The sequence below is a fragment of the Electrona antarctica genome (assembly GCF_951216825.1).
Source record: "Electrona antarctica genome assembly, chromosome: 1".
In the NCBI taxonomy this organism is placed as follows: Eukaryota; Metazoa; Chordata; class Actinopteri; order Myctophiformes; family Myctophidae; genus Electrona; species Electrona antarctica.
In genome coordinates this window covers 61728133-61740960 of record NC_136806.1, presented here as the reverse complement: position 1 = coordinate 61740960, position 12828 = coordinate 61728133, and the positions used below count along the sequence as shown (strand labels likewise).

The window sequence follows — 12828 nt, the reverse complement described above, 5'->3', positions numbered from 1 at the left end:
ATTAGTTAACCCTTAGAAGATGAAAGACGCCAATTGGCGTCTTCATCAGAATTCCGTAAATGATCAATGACGCCAATTGGCGTCTTCACAGTTTTTGATGAATCTAAACATATTAATATGCTCCGAAGCGCTGTTTAAATTCCTGAGCTTATATTCCAACTACATTACCCAGAAAACCCGTGTCACGTGACACACGTGTACGTGTTGCCATTGGAAGCTGGTCCCAACCCCTGTAAACAGTGGGGGCAGAGGGAGTCTTCATTGTTTTGCCTGTTTTGCCGTCTCGCCCGAGCGATTTTCTAGCAGAAAAAGTTGAAAGCAGTACTATTTATTTGAGCGAGTTTTGTGGTAGTAGTATTGATCCATACGCGTCCCAGTCGCCTTCTCCAGGCGGAGTAGCCCTGGTCCAGTGCTTACAGCGAGACTCGCTGCTCCCTCCCTCCTTTTTTCATTGTCTCCCCATCGTCGTCCGATGAGCTATACCGGGAAACCATTGAAGAAGACGATCAACCCGGAATGTTTTGAGGTAATCTTATTGTAGAAAATGCCCTTCTATAGTGATCAGAAATCATAAGATGATCGCTACAAATAGATGCTTGGATAATTACTACTACTAGTCAGATCATGACGCCAGAATGACTCACCACGATGGCCCCCAGCCATTAGCCAGCACCAAAGGTGCTGGCTAATGGTGTTGGTCGGTGCATTGGTGCTGGATAATGGCTGGAGGGGGGGTTGGTGTCGATCGGTTGGTGCAGTACAAATGTATCGTAGCAGGCATGCACGCATGGCAGTACAAGTATTTTCTATTGTAGCGTGCCTTATAGGCGATCTGATCTTTAGAGTAATGTTCGCTCCTTTTATTTACTGTCTACAAAGACGGAGAACAAACATGCATCGTTTACTGAAGCAACGCGTGGTTGCTTCGATCCTAGCCCCATATGTGCCCTCTCCCTACGCTCATTCTGTAGCTCATCTCGGAGCTACAGAATGAGCGTAGGGAGCTACAGAATGAGCGTAGGGAGAGGGCACATATGGGGCTACTTCGATCCTTGCTACAAGGATCGGAGGGGGGACGGGGAGTGAAGCTAACAGTAGCGTATTATATAAGATCTGTATGACGTTTCATTGACGTCTGAGCTTGCATGATAATTGCATTCATTGTATATTGTATACAGTCATGACTGTACATTGTTTAGTGTGTCTCCGTGTGATGATGATGATGACGATGATGTCAGATAGCCTACGTCCCCCCCCCCCCCCCAACTGGCTATTGGCCGGGCTGACTACAGCTAAATGTTTATTTTTATATATTTAGAACTGGCATCAGATGAGGAGGAGGAGGAGGAGGATGATGAAGACGAAGAGTCAAGACTGCGATGGAGTTCTCCGACACTGAACCGGATGCATTCATTCATTTCAGTTGTTTTTTTTAAATTTAGCCTACACACACACACACACCGTCAAGAACAACTGGAATGCAGTGGTTTGGGGACACTGGGGAGTTTGGGGACAACTGTTTTGTATGTAGGCCTATTTATTTTCTGTATTATTTATTATAATTGTATTATGTTAGTAGTCATAAAAAATAAAAGACAAGCTTTTACAATGAGTTAGACCTGTCATGGCTATTTTGTTCACTATTCTGAGGTTTATGGTTTGACTAAGCGAGTTTCAACTGTGATTTACTCTGTAACGGTAGATGGTAAGAACCCAATTTTTTTGTTATAATACAGTATACATTCAAGTCTATATTTTGATACATATCATGGGCACAAAGTCATATCAAAACAATGTCCTTGGATGTGTTTTTTATCCAAACTGTTTTTTCACAACAGGTTTTTGAGATACATGCATGAATAGACACGGTACTGGTAAGACTATGTAAACATGGTATATATCAAAATGTGCGTTAGAATGTCTAATTTTACCCCAAAAAAGAATTGAGTTTATATGATGTTCCATTTCAGAGCTAGGGGGACTTTTAGCTGGATAGGTCAGATTGATCATGACTGACCATGCTATTTATAGATGGCAAAATATCTACAGTGGTACATGTGAGAAACTTTTTATTTTATTTTAATTGAACTAGACAACTCACCCTTTAAAATGAGATATGGCATGGGTGTGTACGCCCAGCAGAAAAAAAGTTCTTTAGAAAATAAAACTTCAACTGGTCATAACTTTTTTTGTTGTCCTAGAAACAGAAAACAGTGTAAATGCAGGCTCTTTTAAATGGCTTCCAACACAAGAACTAAACATTTTATCAACTCAGTTCATTTTTTTCCTGGAAGCAGACAAGTCAAGCTTTCTCTGAAGGTCTTTCGTTGTCACACATTCACAACAGAGAATTTTCAATAAATCATTCAAAAACGCCATTCTGCCATAGAGAAGTCTAAAAACTATATAGAAATCCATGAATATCTCAAAGAGTTAAAGATACTGTGTCCTCTCATGACATTGCATGACAAGAAAATGTAATAAAATGTGCAATAACATAATAGAAATATATTGTACAGGAGGATTCACATACTTGTGTGGAGGTCCAGGTTCATTACTGAAGTCAGGACTCAATCCTTTAGACCAGTCACTCTTCATAGACACACAGCTGGGTGTTGGAGACTCTGCTCTGTGGTGAACACTTCTGGAATCATAGAAATATTGTTACAAGTATCACATTAATTCAATCAATCAATCCAAAGAAAACATGGAAACAGAACAACTAGTAATTCAATAATAGATAGGTCAGCGGTGGCCTAATGGTTAGAGGAGCGCCCTTGTTGCCGAAAGGTTGCCGGTTCGATTCCCTGGACGGGCAGGAAAAATATGGGTTGTGAAGTGATTGTCATCACTCACCCATCACCGCTGAAGTGCCCTTGAGCAAGGCACTGAACCCCCAACTGCTCCAGTGGAGCAGCTTAGTGGCCAACAGTATAAGACTGTGATTGTTCTGGTCAGTACAACAGTATAAGACTGTGGTTGTACTGGTCAGTACAACAGTATACGACTGTGGTTGTACTGGTCAGTACAACAGTATAAGACTGTGGTTATACTGGTCAGTACAACAGTATAAGACTGTGGTTGTACTGGTCTATACGACTGTGGTTGTACTGGTCAGCTCCCAGGTTTTAATGTGTGTGTCTCTATGTGCAGGGCGTTGCGGAAAATGAGCACTTGTGCTCAGATACTATCCTGGGTAAATAAAGGATAAAGAAAACAGTTTATTACATAGACAGGACATCATGCACACAAGCAGTCAGTCTGTATAGTGCAGCTTCACCTCTGAACTCCACATTGTCGAGTCTGACTTCCTGTCTGAAAATACCTTTATGGTTCAGAATCTGAACCATAAAGGTAGATAGAACCACATTTATCTGAACTTCAGATAAATGTGGTTCTATCTGATTGGTTTAACACCAGTTCAGATAAATGTGGTTCTATCTGATTGGTTTAACACCAGTTCAGATCAATGTGGTTCTATCTGATTGGTTTAACACCAGTTAAATTCTATCTTCTGTATTGTCAACAAGATGGAGACATGAGAGTGACAGGCAGGAGAGGCCATTACAGTCACCTCAGCAAGATGGAGACATGAGAGTGACAGGCAGGAGAGGCCATTACAGTCACCTCAACAAGATGCAGACATGAGAGTGACAGGCAGGAGAGGCCATTACAGTCAAGGACTGTCTAAGAAGGACGAGACGCGAAGACCGTAAGGGCGACGCCATGTTGCTTATAGTGCTCCATGGAAGGAAAGAAACATGCGCAATGGGCTATATGCAGCCAACACTTCCGCGTTCAGCTTCCTTGGTCTCAACTGCGCATGTTTCTTTCCTTCCATGGAGCACTATAAGCAACATGGCGTCGCCCGTACGGTCTTCGCGTCTCGTCCTTCTTAGACAGTCCTTGATTACAGTCACCTCAACAAGATGGAGACATGAGAGTGACAGGCAGGAGAGGCCATTACAGTCACCTCAACAAGATGGAGACATGAGAGTGACAGGCAGGAGAGGCCATTACAGTCACCTCAACAAGATGGAGACATGAGAGTGACAGGCAGGAGAGGCCATTACAGTCACCTCAACAAGATGACATAATAACAGGCAGGATACGCCATTATGAAATTATCACTTGTGCTTTAGTAATTTGCATGTACCTTATTGTGTTGTCATATCATAGTGTTGTGTATATTGTACATCATCATCATAGAAAATGTTTGTGTGAATGAAAAGGTCAATTAGTTAAAGATACTGTGTCCTCTCATGACATTGCATGACAAGAAAATGTAATAAAATGTGCAATAACATAATAGAAATATATTGTACAGGAGGATTCACATACTTGTGTGGAGGTCCAGGTTCATTACTGAAGTCAGGACTCAATCCTTTAGACCAGTCACTCTTCATAGACACACAGCTGGGTGTTGGAGACTGTGCTCTGTGGTGAACACTTCTGGAATCATAGAAATATTGTTACAAGTATCACATTATTTCAATCAATCAATCCAAAGACAACATGGAAACAGAACAACTAGTAATTAAATAATAGATAGGTCAGCGGTGGCCTAATGGTTAGAGGAGCGCCCTTGTTGCCGAAAGGTTGCCGGTTCGATTCCCTGGACGGGCAGGAAAAATATGGGTTGTGAAGTGATTGTCATCACTCACCCATCACCGCTGAAGTGCCCTTGAGCAAGGCACTGAACCCCCAACTGCTCCAGTGGAGCAGCTTAGTGGCCAACAGTATAAGACTGTGATTGTTCTGGTCAGTACAACAGTATAAGACTGTGGTTGTACTGGTCAGTACAACAGTATACGACTGTGGTTGTACTGGTCAGTACAACAGTATAAGACTGTGGTTATACTGGTCAGTACAACAGTATAAGACTGTGGTTGTACTGGTCAGTACAACAGTATAAGACTGTGGTTGTACTGGTCAGTACAACAGTATACGACTGTGGTTGTACTGGTCAGCTCCCAGGTTTTAATGTGTGTGTCTCTATGTGCAGGGCGTTGCGGAAAATGAGCACTTGTGCTCAGATACTATCCTGGGTAAATAAAGGATAAAGAAAACAGTTTATTACATAGACAGGACATCATGCACACAAGCAGTCAGTCTGTATAGTGCAGCTTCACCTCTGAACTCCACATTGTCGAGTCTGACTTCCTGTCTGAAAATACCTTTATGGTTCAGATAAATGTGGTTCTATCTGATTGGTTTAACACCAGTTCAGATAAATGTGGTTCTATCTGATTGGTTTAACACCAGTTCAGATAAATGTGGTTCTATCTGATTGGTTTAACACCAGTTCAGATAAATGTGGTTCTATCTGATTGGTTTAACACCAGTTCAGATCAATGTGGTTCTATCTGATTGGTTTAACACCAGTTCAGATCAATGTGGTTCTATCTGATTGGTTTAACACCAGTTCAATTCTATCTTCTGTATTGTCAACAAGATGGAGACATGAGAGTGACAGGCAGGAGAGGCCATTACAGTCACCTCAACAAGATGGAGACATGAGAGTGACAGGCAGGAGAGGCCATTACAGTCACCTCAACAAGATGCAGACATGAGAGTGACAGGCAGGAGAGGCCATTACAGTCACCTCAACAAGATGGAGACATGAGAGTGACAGGCAGGAGAGGCCATTACAGTCACCTCAACAAGATGCAGACATGAGAGTGACAGGCAGGAGAGGCCATTACAGTCACCTCAACAAGATGGAGACATGAGAGTGACAGGCAGGAGAGGCCATTACAGTCACCTCAACAAGATGACATAATAACAGGCAGGATACGCCATTATGAAATTATCACTTGTGCTTTAGTAATTTGCATGTACCTTATTGTGTTGTCATATCATAGTGTTGTGTATATTGTACATCATCATCATAGAAAATGTTTGTGTGAATGAAAAGGTCAATTAGTTAAAGATACTGTGTCCTCTCATGACATTGCATGACAAGAAAATGTAATAAAATGTGCAATAACATAATAGAAATATATTGTACAGGAGGATTCACATACTTGTGTGGAGGTCCAGGTTCATTACTGAAGTCAGGACTCAATCCTTTAGACCAGTCACTCTTCATAGACACACAGCTGGGTGTTGGAGACTCTGCTCTGTGGTGAACACTTCTGGAATCATAGAAATATTGTTACAAGTATCACATTAATTCAATCAATCAATCCAAAGAAAACATGGAAACAGAACAACTAGTAATTCAATAATAGATAGGTCAGCGGTGGCCTAATGGTTAGAGGAGCGCCCTTGTTGCCGAAAGGTTGCCGGTTCGATTCCCTGGACGGGCAGGAAAAATATGGGTTGTGAAGTGATTGTCATCACTCACCCATCACCGCTGAAGTGCCCTTGAGCAAGGCACTGAACCCCCAACTGCTCCAGTGGAGCAGCTTAGTGGCCAACAGTATAAGACTGTGATTGTTCTGGTCAGTACAACAGTATAAGACTGTGGTTGTACTGGTCAGTACAACAGTATACGACTGTGGTTGTACTGGTCAGTACAACAGTATAAGACTGTGGTTATACTGGTCAGTACAACAGTATAAGACTGTGGTTGTACTGGTCAGTACAACAGTATAAGACTGTGGTTGTACTGGTCAGTACAACAGTATACGACTGTGGTTGTACTGGTCAGCTCCCAGGTTTTAATGTGTGTGTCTCTATGTGCAGGGCGTTGCGGAAAATGAGCACTTGTGCTCAGATACTATCCTGGGTAAATAAAGGATAAAGAAAACAGTTTATTACATAGACAGGACATCATGCACACAAGCAGTCAGTCTGTATAGTGCAGCTTCACCTCTGAACTCCACATTGTCGAGTCTGACTTCCTGTCTGAAAATACCTTTATGGTTCAGATAAATGTGGTTCTATCTGATTGGTTTAACACCAGTTCAGATAAATGTGGTTCTATCTGATTGGTTTAACACCAGTTCAGATCAATGTGGTTCTATCTGATTGGTTTAACACCAGTTCAGATAAATGTGGTTCTATCTGATTGGTTTAACACCAGTTCAGATCAATTTGGTTCTATCTGATTGGTTTAACACCAGTTAAATTCTATCTTCTGTATTGTCAACAAGATGGAGACATGAGAGTGACAGGCAGGAGAGGCCATTACAGTCACCTCAACAAGATGGAGACATGAGAGTGACAGGCAGGAGAGGCCATTACAGTCACCTCAACAAGATGGAGACATGAGAGTGACAGGCAGGAGAGGCCATTACAGTCACCTCAACAAGATGGAGACATGAGAGTGACAGGCAGGAGAGGCCATTACAGTCACCTCAACAAGATGGAGACATGAGAGTGACAGGCAGGAGAGGCCATTACAGTCACCTCAACAAGATGAAGACATGAGAGTGACAGGCAGGAGAGGCCATTACAGTCACCTCAACAAGATGACATAATAACAGGCAGGATACGCCATTATGAAATTATCACTTGTGCTTTAGTAATTTGCATGTACCTTATTGTGTTGTCATATCATAGTGTTGTGTATATTGTACATCATCATCATAGAAAATGTTTGTGTGAATGAAAAGGTCAATTAGTTAAAGATACTTTTTTAGTTTATTTATTTTTAGTGTCCTCTCATGACATTGCATGACAAGAAAATGTAATAAAATGTGCAATAACATAATAGAAATATATTGTACAGGAGGATTCACATACTTGTGTGGAGGTCCAGGTTCATTACTGAAGTTAGGAACCCGTCCTTTAGACCAGTCACTCTTCATAGACACACAGCTCGGTGTTGGAGACTCTGCTCTGTGGTGAACACTTCTGGAATCATAGAAATATTGTTACAAGTATCACATTAATTCAATCAATCAATCCAAAGACAACATGGAAACAGAACAACTAGTAATTAAATAATAGATAGGTCAGCGGTGGCCTAATGGTTAGAGGAGCGCCCTTGTTGCCGAAAGGTTGCCGGTTCGATTCCCTGGACGGGCAGGAAAAATATGGATTGTGAAGTGATTGTCATCACTCACCCATCACCGCTGAAGTGCCCTTGAGCAAGGCACTGAACCCCCAACTGCTCCAGTGGAGCAGCTTAGTGGCCAACAGTATAAGACTGTGATTGTTCTGGTCAGTACAACAGTATAAGACTGTGGTTGTACAACAGTATAAGACTGTGGTTGTACTGGTCAGTACAACAGTATACGACTGTGGTTGTACTGGTCAGCTCCCAGGTTTTAATGTGTGTGTCTCTATGTGCAGGGCGTTGCGGAAAATGAGCACTTGTGCTCAGATACTATCCTGGGTAAATAAAGGATAAAGAAAACAGTTTATTACATAGACAGGACATCATGCACACAAGCAGTCAGTCTGTATAGTGCAGCTTCAACTCTGAACTCCACATTGTCGAGTCTGACTTTCTGTCTGAAAAGACCTTTATGGTTCAGATAAATGTGGTTCTATCTGATTGGTTTAACACCAGTTCAGATAAATGTGGTTCTATCTGATTGGTTTAACACCAGTTCAGATCAATGTGGTTCTATCGTATCTGATTGGTTTAACCCATTCTGGGCGGGAATCCCTTTTGGTGTTTAAAGCATTATGTTATACTTTAGCTATTGAAAAATAGCGGTGCCGCGCTACGAGCTCGTAGGTCTGCTATTTTAGAAAAATCGTGAAAATGTGGCGCAAATTTGGAATATATAGTTCATCGAGGCCTTTCGAGAACATTTAAGGGTGTGTTATTTAAATGTGTTTCAGCTGCGACATTTATCAAAGATCCGAGCAAATGAACGCTAGGATCAGCTGTATAGGATCACTTGATAAATCTCACGTGGACAATGGTGTACGCCACGGTTAAGAAATAAAATTAAGGCAGGATATACACTCCACTGACAAATGGAGTTAGTGAGTTGTGTCATAGTCAGTGTTGGGAAAGTTCTTATTTTTATACTAGTTCAGTTCACAGTTCAAAAATTTAAAAATGAACTAGTTCCGTTCATAGTTCATCATTCAAAATTTATGTTGTAAGTTATTTTTCGTTCTTTTCTTTTTTTTTCTTTTTTTTTTATTATTGCCACAGCCCATAGCCATATAAAACCACAGACTTTATTCCAAATGAAGTCCAAATCTTAAAAAACAACTTTGGGATTAATAAAGTGACAACTTTTACAATATCTCCATTACCATTATCCAAATTAATTCCTTATCATTTTTTATTTTTTTACATTTTACAAAAATTGCTCTTTTGCAATGTGAAATGCCACCGAATTCTTCATTATTTTCCTTGTCTTTATGGATACATTTGTGAAAGCTGCATGCTTTTATTGTGAAGGCAAAAGTTTCTGAATGTTCTCAGAGCCTGCATATCTCTGCATGCTGAACATAGCTGATCTACAAGCTCACAACGTGTCGCGGACGCGACGCGTTGTGAGCTTGTAGATCAGCTACTTTCAGCACGGAACACAAGTACGACAAAGAACAAGCACACCTTCCCGATTTTTCCGGTCAATTTGAGATATGGCTCAAGTGCGTACAGTCAAAACTGTGGGAGGAGTAGAGCGTCAAAAAAGGTCTTACTCCAGTAAAAATAATAATAGTGTAATAGTGTTACAATTACAAGAGTCTGGTTGCCCTTCAACCACACTAATAAATCAGGCATCACTGCGCTCAGAGCCGGACTAACAATGGAACTAGGTGGAGCTTAAGCGCCAGGGCCCGAAGCTTGCAGGGCCCGGAACGAGACTATAGGTACAACTGTTGCTTCTGTCGAAAAATATAACGCAACACAGGAACCCCCGCTAGTGTTTTTGGTCTTCTCGTCTGAGAGTTTCTGTAGCAGCCTGATACTAGCAGCAAGGGGGGGGGGGCTTGGGGGGGTTCCCGACGGCTGCGCGTCGCTTCCTCCTCCGACAGAGGGGAAGCGAGTAAGCGACGCCGTCAGAAGCCCCCTCGCTCAGGAAGGCCCCCTCTCTCAGACCGACCAACGTGTGTTGTTGCTGCGACAATAACATAGCCTACAGCCTATGTAAGAGGAATATAAACACAAGACCTTGGCGCAAAACTTCATATTTACCCTGCTCTAATGCAACAAAAGTGTGTTCTTACATCCTCCATTTCACGATTTCAGCACTCGTGAGTAAATTATTGTAATTGCTAATTTGCTATTATGAAAGTTTTCAGTGACGTTGCACTCACAACTTATTGGTTGCATTGTCGTCAATAATGAATCTGTCTTTAAAACGTTCTAATATTAATATAGCATATTGGCATTGTCTGTTGGTGCACACATGTTATATGGACCATGTAACAACATGGTCAACAGCACTGTTTGCAAATGTAGCTACATTTGTTGGCCACAAAGACAATTTAGACAAAACATGCTGCTGCATGTTTCCTGTTAATGACTGTATTAATAACCATAAAGTAATCTCCTAGTCCTAACATAATAGTTTAGCAGAGACTGAAGTTGGAAAGGCTGTGCCCAGTGCGGCTGTGTCTTGTGTGTCAGCGGGCAGCGCAGGCATTAGTGGATATGCGCTAAACGGCGAAACGCATGCATGCATGTTAATTAATTAATTCATTAATTGGCTGAATCTGTATAGGGCCTTTTGATTTGGTGAAGCGCCAGGGCCTTGAGAGGGGTTGATCCGTCACTGACTGCGCTTCACTCACTGTGGAAGAGAGATGTCTTTTGTTGGCCGTTCGCGGCGATATTATGGACACCAGGACACGTACCTCCTCGACGCAAAAATAACCAACTAAGCTATAGGAAGCTATTTTTCGTGGCACATTATGTTTAATCAAACAACAACAAGTTTCCTCAGTGTTTGTGTTGGGAGTTGGGACAGTGTCTGTCTGCGTGCTGCGTGCATGAGTGCGAACTTCAGCGACGGCTGAGAAAGATTAGTTAATTTGTGTCGGATAAGGACTTATTGGTTGGTTTTCCACAAGATATTAGGCATGTTTAGGGTGTGTTTTATCGCTGGGATTAAGGCTATGGAAACACTCACTCTTGAACGAAGTTGAACGTGAGAAAGTGACGTTCACACACGCCAGAAATGCGTGTGTGAACGTATTCACACTGACGCGTTCACAATGACGTTCATCAAGCAGAAATACAGTACGTTCAGTTCACGTTCACCCGAAATATGAACGAGTTTGTGAACGATCGTTCTTTGAACGCGGGTACAACACTGGTCATAGACCAATTATTTGTTTACAAACATAAGTAGTGTGTATATTGTATAGTGTTATAGTGTGTATATTGTATAGTGTTATAGTGTGTATATTGTATAGTGTTATAGTGTGTATATTGTATAGTGTTATAGTGTGTATATTGTATAGTGTTATAGTGTGTAGATTGTATAGTGTTATAGTGTGTATATTGTATAGTGTTATAGTGTGTATATTGTATAGTGTTATAGTGTGTATATTGTATAGTGTTATAGTGTGTATATTGTATAGTGTTATAGTGTGTATATTGTATAGTGTTATAGTGTGTATATTGTATAGTGTTATAGTGTGTATATTGTATAGTGTTATTGTGTGTAGATTGTATAGTGTTATAGTGTGTAGATTGTATAGTGTTATAGTGTGTATATTGTATAGTGTTATAGTGCGTAGATTGTATAGTGCTGTGTATATTGTATAGTGTTATAGTGTGTATATTGTATATTGTAGTGTTGTGTATATTGTACGTGAGGACATACTGTGTATTTGGCGGTCCAGGTTCATTACTGAAGTTCATCAGTCCTCCTTTAGACGTGTCACTCTTCATAGACAGAAGGCTGGGTGTTGGACACTCTGCTCTGTGGTACAGACTTCTGGAATCAAGACTGTAGTTACAGGGCCTGGCCAAGAGGGGGCACAAGTACACCAGACTAGGACTAGGCAGTCAGTAGGAGGAAGTAATTTGATTATAAGTCACCCTTCCAGCCTGTGTTTCAGCATATTGTACTGTAACCTTGGGTGGCGTCTTTAAGTTACCACAGCAATAGGAAATCTTACTAAATATACAATAGGCCTACAATAACAGGTGATAGTTTAAACGTATATGTTGCATACTGTACACATACCGTACACATATGCACACAAGCAGCCAGCCTGTTTGCTGAACACCACACTGTGATTTGTACCACAAACTGCACACACAGTAATACAATCTGTATAGATAAACTTTGAACAGGGTTGATACAAAAATTTTAAATGTTATATCTTGTTTTTGAAATTCATGTAATATAGCATGAGATTACGTTGTTGTGTTATAGTGTTGTGTATATTGTACAGGAGGATTGACATACGTTGTATCTGGAGGTCCAGGTTCATTACTGAAGTCAGGAGGTTCATGACTCTTCATAGACACAGATGGAGGCTCTGCTCTGTGGATGTGATGTTTGTCAGCTCCCTCCTCCTCCTCTCTCTCCTCACACTGACTCATCTCTGGTCTTCAGGAAACTATTACAGATTACAGTCACAATACACCAGGAAACTGTCAATGTTTGCTGTATACACACACGCACACACGCACACATGCACAGCTACAGGGACGTGCAGAGAACGTTAGAGGGGCAGACACTGACATTTCTATATGGGCTCACGACACATGGCAGTGTGTTGTGAGCTAAAATCACACCCGTGTGAACTGAGTGGTGCCTATTTTGTGCCTATTTTCACAGCAGCTGATTGGTCCTGAACACACACTCACACAGTATTGATCGTTTTGATTGGTCGAATACTTTAACAGTTTGATTGGTTGAATACTTTATGAAAAGTTTGATTGGTCGAACACAACAGTTTATGAACTGTTTGATTGGTCTAATAGTTTATGGAGAGAGAGAGAGAGAG

General features: G+C 41.3%; 1 protein-coding gene across 1 annotated transcript in view; it reads right to left on the bottom strand.

Moving 5' to 3' along the window:
* The window catches only part of LOC306920759 (NACHT, LRR and PYD domains-containing protein 3-like), a gene marked incomplete at its 5' end in the record, with an annotated part of 58405 nt that extends 45984 nt beyond the window's left edge, over positions 1-12421 (bottom strand). The window contains 5 exons of the mRNA XM_079497620.1: positions 2545-2644; positions 4342-4452; positions 6027-6137; positions 11694-11834; positions 12285-12421. Of these exons, the coding sequence (XP_079353746.1) occupies positions 2545-2644; positions 4342-4452; positions 6027-6137; positions 11694-11834; positions 12285-12421 (600 nt within the window). The remainder of the gene's footprint in view (positions 1-2544; positions 2645-4341; positions 4453-6026; positions 6138-11693; positions 11835-12284) is intronic.
* Between the last annotated feature and the right edge of the window lie 407 nt (positions 12422-12828).